This window comes from Boleophthalmus pectinirostris, unplaced genomic scaffold (genome assembly GCF_026225935.1).
Source record: "Boleophthalmus pectinirostris isolate CB_2022bp ecotype Guang Dong unplaced genomic scaffold, ASM2622593v1 HiC_scaffold_23, whole genome shotgun sequence".
In the NCBI taxonomy this organism is placed as follows: domain Eukaryota; kingdom Metazoa; phylum Chordata; class Actinopteri; order Gobiiformes; family Gobiidae; genus Boleophthalmus; species Boleophthalmus pectinirostris.
The window spans coordinates 33532167-33548978 of NW_026571207.1; the positions used below are offsets into that span (position 1 = coordinate 33532167).

The 16812-nt window shown below is 40.0% G+C and overlaps 1 protein-coding gene across 1 annotated transcript in view; it reads right to left on the minus strand.

Annotated features, from left to right (window-relative positions):
• Nucleotides 1–272: 272 nt before the first annotated feature.
• Nucleotides 273–16812, minus strand: part of fat2 (FAT atypical cadherin 2) — a 230789-nt gene continuing 214249 nt past the window's right edge. Inside the window, 1 exon segment of the mRNA XM_055158976.1 lies at nt 273–3677. Coding sequence (XP_055014951.1) covers nt 3127–3677 — 551 coding nt within the window. The 3' untranslated portion in view covers nt 273–3126.

A 16812-nucleotide genomic window follows, 5' to 3' on the forward strand; every position in this document is an offset into this window, starting at 1 on the left:
AACTAGGATTAAACCAGGTCTAAACTAGGACAAAACCAGGTCTGAACTAGGACTTAACCAGGTCTAAACCAGGACTGAACTAGGACTAAACCAGGATTAAACCAGGACTAAACCAGGACTAAATCAGGTCTGAACCAGGACTAAACCAGGTCTGAACTAGGACTGAACCAGGTCTAAACCAGGACTAAACCAGATCTGAACCAGGTCTGGATCAGGACTAAACCAGGACTGAACCAGGTCTGAACCAGGACTAAACCAGGTCTGAACCAGGTCTGGGCCAGGACTAAACCAGGACTAAACCAGCCAATATTTCTAAATATACAAAATAAATCTAAATGAGAAGAGTTTAGTTTTAGCGATGGTCCTTGTTATAGTAGTAGTAGTATTATTAGTAGTATTATAAGCAGTAGTAGTATCAATAACAGTAGTAGTAACAGTAGTAGTAATAGTAGTAGTAGTAGTAATTGACCATAAACCATTGACCATCCTACAGTTTTTCCCCAGGTCTGAATGAGCCTTGTTCAACAGTGTCACAAACAGCAGTAACTTCACAAAAACACCACCTCCTCCTCTACCTCCCCCTCCTCTTCCTCCTCCTCTTCCTCACTTCCTCCATCTTTGTTTTTGTTCCGAGGGTCCAGCCCCTTCACTCAACACAAACAAGTTTCAACGTCTATGAAATGTTTTCTTTAAAATGTGCTTAACGTCAAAAGTACTCCCACAATTCTTATCATCGCCTCCGCTCGGTAAACTTAAAATGAAGTGTGTTTATCTGTCAAAAGCAGGTGTTTTTCCCAGAATGCAACAGTCCTGGTTATCACATTTGTTGTAAATACATATTTTTTTGAATGTCATTTTGTTATTTCTGGAAATCTATCACAACTTGCAACGTAAACAAAAAAAATGGATCAGAAATTTACCACAACACATTCTCATTAACAACACATTTCTTAATACTTTTCACTGAAGGATTTTTGGAATCCATATAAAGCTGCATCATGTAACTTTTCTGGTGCGCGTTCTTGCCACCTGCTCGTCTCCATGGAGATGCGATTGCTTTGCTTGAAATGTTTCCCAGTATGGCACTGAACATATCCGTCGTACATGTAACTGCGAGTGGTTTTATCGCTTAAAGGGCCCGTCTCATGCAAAATAACTCTTTTCACGTTGTATCTTCTGCACATAAACAAGCACAATTTGGGTTTTGGAACATCCATTACACAATAGTTATGAAATCTTACTGATTTGTTGGAGACAGTCACAGACCAGGAACTATGAAAGACCGACTATTACTCATCCCCCCGCCCGTCCTGAGAAAGCACAGGCTCCGCCCTCCAAACGTGACGTAGGCTCTTGAGGCAGAAGTCATAATTGGGCAAACTTGAATCCTATAATAATGTTCGATCAAATGAGGTGGTCATAATCTGTACAGGCGACCACTAAACATCAGTGGTCGTAATGACTGAGGTGTAATCGCCATTTTGTTATCGTGCAGAAGCATTGAAGTCGACTCACTAGAATAAAATGATGCCCTAAGTCTGTTGTTAGTATCAATGTAATATCGTAGGGCTACGCAACGTTTGTCAAACTAAAACAGGTAGAACAAGGGGAATGACACGCATATTGAAATTATATGTCAGATAATCTTCAAAAATAAACGCTGCAGTTTGCTTTTAGTTCTCTTCAGCGGTTTACTAGCAGTAAACTTACAGATCCAGGATCGCCATCACTGGACCCTGGTATCGTGGGAACAGCATCCTTTTCCAAAGTGTCGCTTCTGCTTCGTTGTAAGTCCAGTTTTAAAATAGCCGTAGTTCTTGAAGCAGTCTTCATTGAAGTGTTGCTCACAAACAGAAATATTCTTGGGGACCTTTTTGTCTGTTTTCCCAGAAATAAACTCCAGCCACTTAGCACGCCTTGCTTCTTCTGTCGACATGCCAAATCATTTCGACTTGCCATCGCAGCCAAATAAGTGTATTAAGTGTAATAAGTGTGTCTGAAGCGGAAAATAAAAAAAAAATAAAATGATGCCCTAAGTATGTTGTTAGTATCAAAGTAATATCGTAGGACCATGTAACGTTTGTCAAACTAAAACAGGTAGAAAAAAAGTGACGACACGCTTATCGAAATTATATATTGGATAATCTTAAAAAAAAAACGCTGCAAAGATAAATAACGCAGAACAGTAGACCTGTACGGTGCAGACGCAGGACGGTGTGTGAGTAGGTGGAGGCGGGGCGGAGGTGGTGGAGCGTCATAAGTGTATCTGCCGCGTCATCGTTGTAGCAGCTTTAATTCGTTGTCACTTGGGAGGGTGGCAGAAATACGCTGTAATTTGTTTAAAAAAAAACTCTGAATCAATCTAAAAACCACTTTGGCGACAAATACAAGGCCCACACATCACTCTTAGAAGGTAGAAAGCTCTGAAAAGTTGATTTTGCATGAGATGGGCCCTTTAAACCGACGTGAGCAGATATTCTTGTCTCCATGGCGACAGATATAGCTTCCATCAGAAATCAGAAATGTTACGCAGTGCTCCTTTAATCATCATGAAGATTACACAGCTGTTATTTACTCATTGTGTTTTGATTTTAAAATAGTGCATATGGAAGTCAACAGTGACTTTTGTCCAGAAGACTTTTCGAATTAAAAAACGCAATAGTTGCCAAAATGCTTTAATAATTTACCGGTTTATAAAGTTTCAGAGACAGACTTTGAATAAAATTATAGTTTTTGTTGTCATTAATTACCACGAAGCAAGCTATACTTTTTTTTTTTTGAAAGTCTATCGGAAAAATGAACGAGAAAGTTAATTCGGAACCCATCACTGTTCAGCTCCATTGTAGTAAAATTTCTTTCTTTTTTATAACACAAACTTCAAGAAGATCCTGCTTCTTATAACGCTGTGAGTTAAAGTCATTTGCATGTTCTGCCTGTGTTACTGTAGCTTCCTCCTTCATTCATCCAAAGACATGAACGTAGAGATGAACCGGAGACTCTAATGAACTGGACCGAACGCACGTCTGTCCATAAATTTTCTCGAATTTACTCCAAAAATGAACCAAAAAAATACTATCTTTTTTTATATCTAACCACTTTTTGGTGCAAACTTTTCACTCACTCCTCTCAAAACATCACCTCCTCGCAGCTCCCATAGTCACTTTCAACCGTGCTCCCGCCATCGAAAGTCCTTTGCGTCTGCCCGGTGGCGTGCGGTCTGATCTGGGGTTGCTGGTTCGATCCCGGCACTGGTGTAACTTCAGGATTCTCGGCGTAGGACGGCATGGCCACGCTCAGACGCATGCTCAGACGCTTGTAGCCGGTGGAAACGTTGTCCAGACTGCGTGTGTGGTGTTTGGTCGGGTAGTAGCTGATGGCGGTGTACTCGTTGGGGCACTGGTTGGTGGGCAGAGGGAGGCCGTCGGGACCAAGGAAATCGTCCAGGTTTTGGTTGCTGTAGCAGGGGGGCAGGGGGGCGCGCCGGTCCGTCCGCTCCAGGGGGAAAGGGAAGCCTCCGAAGCGCGTGTTTCGTCTGGAGTCCAGGGTGGAGTCCAGGGTGGAGGTCTGGGTGGAGGGGAGGGGGGAGGTGGAGCGAGGGGAAGGGGAGGAGGTGATGTCGAAAGTGGGGAACTCCTGGACGGTGGGGCGGCCGTAGTAGTCCGGGTCTGCGGGGTACACTGAGAACAAAGAGAGAGAAGAGGTTATTTTATTTTGAAAGAGATGATTGGGAAAAAGTTTGTCTTTAAGCCCCCCCCAAAAATCTTTAATAGAGGCTTTGCACCGTCACATGTCCCCCATGGTAATGGTAACTACGCCGTCATGACACCGGGCACACTATGTCATTGACTTCAGTAACATCGGAGAAACATGGGCAGGTTTTGTTGTGTATTTGGTTGTTCTAGACGCTCTGAAAGGGATAAAACAATTAGTTTCTTCACTGTTCCTCTAGAAATGACTCATCAGGAGCTCAAACAAGGGAATTATCGGAAAAAAGACGGGAATTATGGCTAGAGAACATAAACCGCAAAGAGATTTCCAATGGTACCATCAAGACCCCCGAAGTTTCATCAAGGTATTTGCTATTTAAATTGTTTCATAGATTATTTAATGAAAGAAGCACATTTACTGAACTAAAATGTCATTAATTTATCCAGGAAAACCCGCACTAGTTTACGATTCAACGAACCCACACTGGGCTCCTATGATCAACATGGAGCACGAGTCGAAGAGTCTGTGAGCCAAACCTCGAAAGAATCGGCCATGAAAAGATCCTCGTGAACGTTAGAAAGATCCACTCGCAAAAAGAGATTAATTCTAGAAGACATAGTTGTGGATAAACAAGACAATAAAGAAAACATGGGTCCTACGACGAGTGACATGTTTATATGTGCGTTGGAAGATACAGTTTCTACTGTCACTCACACTGCAAATGTTTTCTTTTTAAATTTTAGTTCAGTAAATGTGCTTCTCTCATTAAATAATCTATGAAACTATTTAAATAGCTAAATACCTTGATGAAAGTGACGTGAGTGTGTCTTGATGGTACCATAGGAAATCTCTTCGCGGTTTATGTTCTCTAGCCATAATTCGTATCTTTTTTTCAATAATTCCCTTGTTTGAGCTCATGATGAGTCATTTCCAGAGGAACAGTGGAGAAACTAATCATTTCATCCCTTTCAGAGCGTCTAGAACAACCAAATACACAACAAAACCTGCCCATGTTTCTCTGATGCTGCTGAAGTCAGTGACATAGTGTGCCCGGTGTCATGGTGGCGTAGGTACCGTTACCATGGGGACACGTGACGGTGCAAAGCCTCTATACTAGATTGTGGTTGTTACAATATCAGTGCTTAATGAGAACCTTTGTCACTCTGTTAAATGACGTCAATGGGCCCCTGACATTACAGATATTTGTAATAAATGTGCAAATGATAAGGGCACTTTGAGACTGCTGGAAAGTTCAGAACTGTTGGAAATCACTGATTCATACCATTTCCACTACAGTTGGTATAGAGCAGGGGTCTCCAACATTTTCCCTCCTGTGAGCTACTTTTTGTAAAACGAAAATGCCAGAGAGCTACTCATTTTAGCAGTTGATAGAAATGTTGTAAATATTAGAGCCATGGTAAGCCGAAGATGAGGTACAGTTAGACGTCTACAAAACATAACCCAGTTATCTAATTATCAGTGCACAAAATGAGGCATGAAAATGACACTTTTACAAAGAAAATACACATTTAATCAATCAAAAAACCAGGACTGAGACCAGGACCAGGCCAGAACTAAGAACAGGACTAAGAATGGGACCAGACCAGGACCAGACCAGTACCAAGACCAAGACTGAGACCAGGGACTTTTTAGTTTAGTTTAGTCTTGGTTTAGTCCTGGTTTAGTCCTGGTTTAGTCTTGGTTTAGTCCTGGTTTAGTCTTGGTTTAGTCTTGGTTTAGTCCTGGTTTAGTCCTGGTTTAGTCTTGGTTTAGTCTTGGTTTAGTCCTGGTTTAGTCTTGGTTTGGTCCTGGTTTAGTTCTGGTTTAGTCCTGGTTTAGTCTTGGTTTGGTCCTGGTTTAGTTCTGGTTTAGTCCTGGTTTAGTCTTGGTTTGGTCCTGGTTTAGTTCTGGTTTAGTCCTGGTTTAGTCCTGGTTTAGTCCGGCATCTCAGTTTAAATCACGGAAACGAAAAATGGCCGTTTTTTTCATTCTTCATTTAAACACAAAATCAAAAACTGAAAAAATTACTCATTATCTGTTTTTTTCATTTTGATTTTGGAGACAAATAATGAAGAAAATTTATTTATTTTTTGAATAAACGAATGATACACGGATTGAGTGGAGATGCAGACAGACTACTAATAAAAAGATTATTCAAACATGTGTGAATGAAACTATTTATTTATTTTTATTTTTTTATTTATTTTGTACTTGTGAAAACGTGGGTGTTAGCGAAGTCATGTGTGACCATCTTGCCTCCAAAATAATAATAATAATAATTAATAAAATGAATAAATAACAAAAAACCTTGAAAATGTTTATGCAAATCAGTTAAACCCCGCCCACTAAACCTTCAGTCCTTCAGCAGATTGTGATGAACGCTGGGGGTTTGATTGGCGGTTTTATCCGTGCTTTTCTAGGTAGAGTGGGTGGGATCAGAGCCAGAGGGGGCGGAGTTCGGGCAAGAGGAGGCGGGGTTTATCGGTCTGACTTTGAACTGAACCTGGAGACTTTGAAATGGAGTGTGTGAGAGTTTGGGAGGATTAGAGGCAGAGGTGTGATCAGACTCGTGCTGCTTCAGTGTGGACCTGACTGAGAGAAGCAAATGACACTTTAGAGGATTTAGGATCATTCAATTAATTCTAAAAGTTTGAAGAACACAAAGTTTGAAAGGCACCTGAGTACTACTACTTATACTACTCCTAACAGATATTACTACTTTCAATGCTACTAATACTTCTACTGCATCTACTGGTACCATCACCACCACCACCACTACTACTACTACTACTACTACTACTGCTACTGATATGCTACAACTACTATTATTAATACTAATACTGCTACTGCTACTACTAGACTAGTACTACTACTGTTACTGCTACTACTACTGCTGCTGCTACTACTAGTACTACTACTGTTATTCCTACTGCTGCTACTTCTACTACTACTGTTACTACTGCTAGAACTATTACTACTGTTACTACTACTACTACTACTACTGCTACTACTGCTACTACTACTACTACTACTACTGCTACTACTACTACTACTACTACTACTACTACTACTACTACTGCTACTACTACTACTACTACTACTACTACTGCTACTACTACTACTACTACTACTACTACTACTACTACTACTACTACTGCTACTACTGCTACTACTAGTACTACTAGTACTACTAGTGTAACAGCAGTAGTAGCAACAGTAGTACTACTACTGTTACTACTACTGCTACTACTGCTATGACTACTACTGTTGCTAATAGTACTACTACTGTTACTACTACTACTACTACTACTACTACTACTGCTACTGATAGCCTATGCTACAACTACTATTATAAATACTACTACTACTACTACTACTACTACACTAGTACTACTACTGTTACTGCTACTATTACTACTACTACTACTACTACTACTACTACTACTACTACTACTACTACTACTACTACTACTACTACTACTACTGCTGCTACTGGTGCTACTACTACTAGTACTACTACTGTTACTACTACTGTTGCTACTAGTACTACTACTGGTACTACTACTGTACTACTAGTACTACTGCTACAACTATTGCTACTACTACTGCTGTTATTACTATTACTACTACTATTGATACTACATCCACCACCACCACTACTACTACTATTCTTTCTGTTACTGCAGCCGATCATACTACTAGAAAACTACAACAATAGAAGCAGTAATAGTACTAGTGCTACTGCAACTGCTACTGCTACTCCTGTTACTACTGTGACTTCATTTCTTTATATATACTCATAGATAAATTTGTCCTCCAGACTGAGCTCTCCTTCAGCCCCTCTTAGGACGAGTGAGTGAGCGTGTGCAGGGTCACGAGGGGGACGACTTACCGCTGCGGTTTGGATTGAAGCTGCTCTTTTAAACACAGGGAGAACATGCAAACTCCACAGAAGAGGACTTTTAACAACAGGAGAGAAAGTAGCACTGTGGTTTAAGCATTTACCCCTGAACTACTGTATAGCACCAACTTTTAAAGGGCCCATCTCATGCAAAGTATCTCTTTTCACATTGTATCTTTTGCACATAAACAAGCACAATTTGAGTTTTGGAACATCCATTACACAATAGTTATCAAATCTTACTGATTTCTAGGAGGGAGTCACAGATCAGGAACTATGAAAGGCCGACTATTACTCATCCCCCCGCCCGTCCTGAGAAAGCACAGGCTCCGCCCTCCAAACGTGATGTAGGCTCTGAGTGAGCCGCCCTTCGCCCATCTCAGGGAGGGAGGGGGAGACAGAAGCAGAATTGGGCAAACTTGAATCTTATAATAATGTTCGATCAAATGAGGTGGTCATAATCTGTCCATTTTGTTATCGTGCAGAAGCATTGAAGTCAACTCACTAGAAAAAATGATGTCCTAAGTCTGTTGTTAGTATCAATGTAATATCGTAGGGCTACGCAACGTTTGTCAAACTAAAACAGGTAGAACAAGGGGAATGACACGCATATTGAAATTATATGTCGGATAATCTTTAAAAATAAACGCTGCAGTTTGCTTTTAGTTCTGTTCAGCGGTTTACTAGCAGTAAACTTACAGATCCAGGATCACCATCACTGGACCCTGGTATCGTGGGAACAGCATCCTTTTCCAAAGTGTCGCTTCTGCTTCGTTGTAAGTCCAGTTTTAAAATAGCCGTAGTTCTCGAAGCAGTCTTCATTGAAGTGTTGCTCGCAAACAAAAATATTCTTGGGGACCTTTTTGTCTGTGTTCCCAGAAATAAACTCCAGCCACTTAGTACGCCTTGCTTCTTCTGTCGACATGCCAAATCATTTCGACTTGCCATCGCAGCCAAATACACACTTTCTCCATGAGGACATGGTTACAAAAAATGTGTTTGAAGTGAAAAATAAAGATAAATAACGCAGAAAAGCAGACGTGTACGGTGCAGATGCAGGACTGTGTGTGAGTGGGCGGAGGTGGGGTGGAGGTGGGTCAGGTGTAAGTGCTTTCTGCTACGTCAAGCACGTCATAGGTGTAGCTGTCGCGTCATCGTTGTAGCAGCTTTAGTTTGTTGTCAGGTGGGAGGGTGGCAGAAATACACTGCAATTTGTTAAAAAAAACACAGAATCAATCTAAAAACCACTTGGGCGACAGATACAAGGCCCACACATCACTCTTAGAAGGTAGAAAGCTCTGAAAAGTTGATTTTGCATGAGATGGGCCCTTTAACTATAAGTACTATTAGCTGTCAATGTGACAGCCTTGGACAGAAATAAATAGTACTGAATGATACTGCCAGTTAAGCACATTGAAACGTAATTAAACATCCATTCATTTAACATAATGAGTCACTAATCACAGGCGCTGTCTGCTGCCTGTCTGGAGGTGGGACCAGGTGACAGGGACACAAAATGAATGAGTAAAAATAAAGAACGGAAGACGAGAGGGAAGAACGGAGCAGATGATTCAGTTAGGGCCAAGGTCACCTTAGACACACAAAGGTATCTGGTTTCCATAGTTTTTACTTCAAACTAAATCTCACAGTTAAAAAAGATATTCATAATACGCCAATTTTTAGAAGCTCGATGTAACTTGTCTGCTAATCTCGGTCTCCGTGGAGATGTTAGTGCCTGGTGTGTTTGACAGTATGGCATTAAAGGGACAGTCTGGAATTTTGGACCTTGTAGTGGACCAAACATTATCCACTTCATACCTCATTTCCTAGTGAGCCAGAGTGTTGGAGATATTTGGAGACAGTTTTTTAAATATTCCATCCAGTCCTTGTATTTGCAGAGGTCACTGGTTGCTGGTCTTACCCACTCCACAAAGCACCCGAGGCAAAACAATTATTACACCAGACTGTCCTTGTGAATGTCTGTGTTGATAGAATAATTTTAGAAGTAAAACCAATGTTGCATTTGAACGATTTATGTCTGAGCAGCAGTAGTGAGTTGTACTTCCTGATAGAAGAGTTTGGCAGCGGCGGACTGATATCACCTAGCACCTATCTTACCGGCAAAGTGAAATTCCACTGCTGCTGAGAAAATAGTCCAACAACATACAACAATTCATGTGATTATAGGTTACTTGTATTTCAAACATTATTCTATCAACACAGACATTCACATGGACAGTCTGGTGTAATAATAGATTTTCTTCGGGTGTTTTGTGGAGTGGGTAAGATTGTTTTTAGTGGCAGGAAAACTATGACCATTGACATGCACTAGTCTAGCACCAGCGACCTCTGCAAATACAAGGACTGGATGGAATATTTCAAAAAGTGTCTTCAAATATCTCCAACACTCTGGCTCACGAGGAAATGAGGCCCTATGTCCAAAATTCCGGACTGTCCTTTTAAACTGATCTGCATGAAGACAACCTGGCCAAGTTACAGATCAAATCTGTGGAGAGGCTTGTTTTTCAAGATATGTTTGAATAATAAAAACATAAGTGAACAAATGCGAAATACATGTGTTTAATGTCACACTGTGGAAATTTCCACAGCAACAACATCTCCATGGAGACAGAAAAGCTACAAGATGCATCTTTAAGTCAAACAATCTTGAACCATGAAATTTAAAGCAACAGCCAGAAAATGTTGTTCCTTTGGTTATAATATTCTGCAGTAACACTTACCTATTTCTTTCTTCTTTCTACTTCCATGGAGTCATACAGGTGTCCTCCAGAAAGTCAGGCTACGTTCAGACTGCAGCCTGAAGTGACACACGTCCGATTTTTTCGCTCTTATGCTCCTGTATCTGATCTTTGAATGACAGTCTGAACGACACAGATCCGTTTTTTTTTTTTTTCAATTGTGACCCAGGCCACTTGGATATGTGCTCCTAAAACCGATACATATCTGATCTTTTGACATGTGACTTCAGTCTGAACGGCCAGGTCACAGTCATCCACCTACTCCCACATGGCCCAAAACCTCGTCCTTCTCCTTCTCAATCTCCTCCTTAAAACAAATAGTCGGTACATGTTCTGGCTCCAGTACAACAGAACTTTACAATCTCCAGGTGCTCAATGTTGTGTCCATGTTTAGGTGACTTCCGTAAACACTGAGCATGCTCACTGTGTGTGACGTCATCGTGTCTCCAGTGCACATGCAACACTTTTGGGCCGTTTAAAGTTCACACTGGAGATCACATACAAGTCGCATTTAATTGGAAATGTGAATGACCTCCCAAAAAAATCATATTTCACAAAAAAATCTGAATTGAGCATTAAGCCCTGCAGTCTGAACGTAGCCTAACATGTTGTACCTTTAATGTATTTTTTCTTCTTCTTTTTAATTGTACTGATCCAGATAACAAATATTACAAATTTGAAATAATAATCACTGTTGCTTTCAGTAGATTTTGTATAAAAATTGAATGAATTGTTTTCACAGTGGAGAGTTTGTCCTGTTTAAATGTGATCTTGGCCCAAATGAATCAGATGAACGAAGCCAAAACCAAACCAAGACTGATCATTAGTGCAGTTTCCACACAGCAAGAACCACCAGACTTTAAATTCAAACACACAGAATAACAGACTTCTGAATGTTTTGATTTTCACAGACATATTAGAGAAAAAGTTGCGAAACTTTATTGAGTACGTTTTTGAACTTGAAGAGTCATGAACTAAAGTCAAACTGTGATGAAATGTGATCAGACACTTTACTGACAAAATTTACTTCATTTATTCTTGTTCTGCTTTATTTTGAGTTCATTTTCCAGAGTTTGCATGATCTCCCTGTGGCTGTGTTTACTTGGGTGTTGACCTGGGTTTTGTCAAACTATTCATGAAGTATTGTGATTGTGATTACATTTGCATTATATTTTTTTTAAATAGAATTCTATAGAGGACAGTAGGGCTGGGTATCATTCAGAAGTTGCAGATACGATTTTTACCTGGATACATAGGCCACGATTCGATACATTGATACGATTCAATTCGATACGATTCAATACGATATATTTATCAAATTGATTCGATATGGTTCAATAAATAATAAAGGCTAAATCATGGCTGCAATACTAAAAGTCTTTGTTAAATCACATCTTGCGCAAAGTTCATATGAAACACAAACATTTTAATCATCAAAACTGTGAAAATATCAAATGTGTTGCATAAATGAGTTTCCTTCCTCTAAACAAGCAGCAAAACTGTAGCTCTGTCACAAAATAATTCAATAAAATATACCAAAAAATACTCTCTGCGATATATATCGATACAGCAGCTCATGATATCAGTACTGTATCATCACATTAAACGATACGATATATCGATATTTCAATATTTTTGCACACCCCTAGAGGACATTGTAAACAACTCCAACAACATTAATATCTGAGAGAAGACTGACACATGAACTGATAAAATAATATAAGAATCCAATGTATTTTTTTTCTTTGCAGACAATATTCTGTCTAAATTGCTGCAGCCTTGGCAATTCTGACAAGTGGCAATTTTAATTCAGTTACAATTACCATATTTTCCGGGCTATTAGACGCGCTCTTAAGCCTCTAACCCCATCAAAAAACGACCGCGCGCCCCACAATCCAGAGCGCCCTATACACGAATCCACTCGGGTGTCCCAGTACGACTTCAGTAAACTACAAAGCCGCACCACCCGCAGCGCACGCAAACACACACGGAGCAGACAGCGACCGCGCAGCGAAAAACACCCACAGACAAACTCACCACTCCACGTCGACGATGAACGGAACGGAGGAACGAACCGAAAAAGCGAGTGCAATGTGCCACTTCTAGACACAATTGAACAACTGAGTCACTGCGAATGCGGCAACAATCCGTTGGTCCCAGACAGCACCCTCCCTACACGCCACAACTGAACAAAGCCCAGAGTCACCGTGAATTCGCCAAACAAAGTCCCACTGACCCATCCAACTGTTGTGTTTCGTTTAAAGTCCGGTGCGGTTTATTTGTGAAAAAAGTTCGAAAATAGACCATTTAATGACAGTGCGCCTTATAATCCAGAGCGCCTAATAGCCCGGAAAATACGGTACAGACTATCGTAAACCCACATAAAAGCTTTGTATATTCAGTTTTCTGCAGTTTCATCTTCACAAAATCTTTCTCAAGAACACCTTAGATATAATCCTTCTTTTTCTAACTTTACACCTAACATTATAACTGTCCACTTCAGTCTAACAAGGATTTAAAAGGTCTGCGCCGTGAATGTCGTCCAAGGTCGCCGTGCGGAGGACTTTGATCGGCCCAGTGCATCATGGGAAGTGCTCAGTCAACGCGGCGCTCTGATTAAACACATTAAGATGACACTTTGGGTATACAGCCATTTGTCGCTGTCAGCACGTCTCTCTCTCTCTCTTTTGTTTTTGATGGGAGAGTTTGATCTATACGCATGCATTACTCGGAGCTCAGATTGATTTTATAATGAGGATACATCGTCTTCAAGGAGGGTCTGCGCTTGTGAGATCACTCCTCTCTGTGCAACGGGACTCAAGGGTCACACATGAAACCTATGAAAACCTATTTGATCTGCGTAGGTGTATGTACCATCTGTTCTTTTGAATTTCAATTAAAGGTTGTATAGAGGACTTTTTAAGGGAAGTGAAATACACTGACAGTCCTTTTTCAAATGTTGTGCATGCGTGACACCACCTTCTTCCTCCACAGCTCCCTCAGTAGAAACACCTCCTCCCGCCTCTTTACTCTAGAAATCACACTTGTTTACAACCAGAAGTACTGTTAAAGTGACCTGTCTAGAAATAATTTAGCGACCGACGCGTCAGTTTTTAGACCCTGTCTCACTGGAAGGAATCTCCAAGAATCACCTCAGTTTGTCTTCACTCCTTTTCCCCTTCTCTTCTTCTTTCAGCGACCTCAAAAACAGACTTTCTTTTGCGGCGAACTGGTCCTAGATTCTCGCCACCGCAACAAACTTTGTGCAAATTGCGACGAAGCGACAGTTTGAAAAAGCCTCTACGAACCGCTGCATAAACCACGTAATCCCCGCACGCAGAAACGTAGGGAGTTTGATTGACAACCTAACAGCCAATAGAAAATGAGGTAGCCTTGTTGTCTATTGGCTGATGTTTATCTGGCCTCACTACGTCCACAGTTGATAGATTTTCATTCTTTTTTTTTTGGTCATCATAATTACAAAGCTGCTGCGTCTCTGTAATGGTATTTTAAACTTTCATTGACAATTTGAAACTGAAAAAAAAAATCCTCCATACAACCTTTAAGAACGAACAACAGTAAAATGGGAAAACAGTTTGTTATGTTCAACCTCTATTTCCAATATTTAATTTGCAGTTTATTTCAAATAACACCAAACAAAAAACAGTCATCGTGCTTAATTCAGTTTTGATATTTTATTCTCTCTGGTTTATTTGCCCCGGAAATTCTGCTGCTTAGAGCGCTGTGTGTGAATTCCGTGTCAGCTGAACAAAGGAGAGTTTATCGCTGCTTCCTGTTTCTCATCATGAGTTCAACAATGACGCGAAAGTGAACGCGTCGCTATAAAAGAAGACGACATGTTTTCCACAAAATGAACCCATTACAGCTCTTTCCAACTCTGCATCTGTAACCAGTCCTTTGCATTTTAGTTTGTGTTTTTCACAAAATCTTCAAATACTCATTTCTGAGCACATCTTAATTCCATTTTGCTTCAGTGTGTCTTTTCTGATGTATTTAGCACATTTATTTAACGTGGATCTGGATGCAGCCACGGCCCATAACATCCACTGACACAGACAGATGCATCCACAAACTTCAAAATACACACTAGAAGGTAGAGCAGCAGAACTTCTGGGGCAAATAAACCTGGGAGAACAAAATATCAAAATTGAATTAGATGAAATAGAAACTGATGACTGCTTTTTGATTGGTGTTACTTGAAATAACCTTTAAATGAAATATTTTAAAAAAGATGTTGAAATCTGTTTTTTTGTTGACACTAAAAATAAACAGTTTTCCCATTTTATTGTTTCTTGTTCTTAATTGAAATTCAAAAGAAGGAATGGTGCATGGACCCTATTTAAAGTTATTTTGCATGACTTAAAGTAATGTATGTAAACAATACTGAGTCAGCATGTGGTGTAAGGCACATATGCACTCTGGCCATGTTTTTCTATCTGGTTATTTTTAAAGCACTGAAAAACATACGACATGTGTCCTTCCTCTGTGAGGGCTTGCATCTTCCACAGACCTGACTCTTATTTGGTCTGGAGGAGGGCCTCTTCCTCCTTTCCATGGAAATGTTGTTCCTTTGTTTATATATATCCACAGTATGGCACTTTTGTCCAGTCCACAAACTGAATTTTCTCCTCGCCATCCTGAAGTATGATGATGTGCCACCTCAAGAACGTTACATACTGTGGCTTTAATTAATAAAAAAAACTTAAACAATAATAATAATGCAGTCAGTGATCTATAAAAGTGTTGTTTTTTTGGATGTTTGTTTTTGATAAAAAATTGTGACAAATTAAAAAACAGTTGCTAATGCCGGCTTGTGACATATCAGCGCACTAGTTTTTGTTCTTGGGCTCGGTCAAGCAGAAGTAAACAGCAAGGCCAAAATTTTAAGTTAATGCATCTGATATAAAAATGTATTGAACAGATACATATGTACTCTAGTTTGTACTCTAGTGAAACTGTTTACCTTTTTTCTGTACCATTTTTGGTTCTAAAGTTCCATACGTTTTAAACAGACCATGTATGAAACATGGAACAAAAATTATTTCCCAAATTTCAAAGACCTGCAAATCATGTAAATAAATGGATGTATTTCATCATATCTTGTGTTATTCCATCATTGACCTGTTGATGAAAGGTACATGGATTAAAAAAAAAAAGATTTAAAATGATAAAAATTTGCTTGGAAGGACTGACATATTTTATAGAAATAGTTTCCTTTCATTTTGAAGTAATATTAAAGTATTCAGAAGAAAAAAGTTGACAAATGATGTAAAATCCTGCACCTTCTACTTGTTTGCACAATTTTCCCTCCGTTACTTTTCCCTCCGTTACCATGACCTTTCTTAATAAAAAATCTCATGACTCAAAAAGTAAGAGGTTTTTCAACCTAATCTTGTACCATATGGTAGAAAACTATATGAAGCAAATATTCAAACCAGTTTGTTAAGGATATGGAAGTGAGAACCAAGAGTTATCACTGTTTGGATTTATTGCCCAAAAAGTGCTGCATATTTCATTCCCTCCGTTACCGACATGAGTTTTAAAATTTTTTGTCAACAACTTGAAAGAATATCACAGGTTTAACTTGACCCTGTTGGAGTGTAACTCTTTCCTACATTCTGATACTTTACTTATTTCAATAGTCCCTCTAGTTTCTGAATAAGAGACATTTGAATGTCAAAATCTGCCCCTGTTTCCCTCCGTTACCACTTGACCGGACCCTCTTGTAGATGTATCTAAGACAGAATAGTGCCTCCAATTAGCTTTATTTAAGGTTCATTAACATATAGATATGACATCAACTGAAAGGAAAGATATCAGTATGTTTTAGTCGTAGCAGTGAGCCATAATTCTTCAGTATGTCTGCTGTATGACTTCTGCTCTGTTCTCGTGTATGTTCTCCGCAGAGACAGGGGCGACAGGAGTGGGGGACAGGAGCGGCGGTGCGTGGCTCGCCGTTTCAGACATGTGTCGTGTGATTGGCTCCAGTTGTCTCCGTGGCGACAGGTCATCCATCTCTATGACCTCATCTTTTCGCAGAGGACAATGTTAAACACGGCTAAGTCCCCTCGCCGCCGTACGCTGCCAGAACACTGAAGCCTATTGGGAGTGTTCAGTTTATGTATTGATTTATACTTTAAATCCAGTCTGTTAACTCGTCCTGCCCGTAAACTCCCAAAGGAGCAGAGACGGTTGAAGGTAAGGCTCCTGTTAAAGTCAATCTGATGAGATGTTTAACCGGAAAACTTTGCACAGACTCCATATTAGTGTCCTTGTGTGTTTTTACAGTAATAGAGCTGTCATGAGCAGAGGCGTTTGTGTGTTGGCTGCTCTGATTGGCTGTTCTGAAGTTTATCTAAAAGGGGAATCGTAAATATCAGGATGTAGGATTTTTATGGTTTGAGGTTTTGGAGCTGGGAGCTG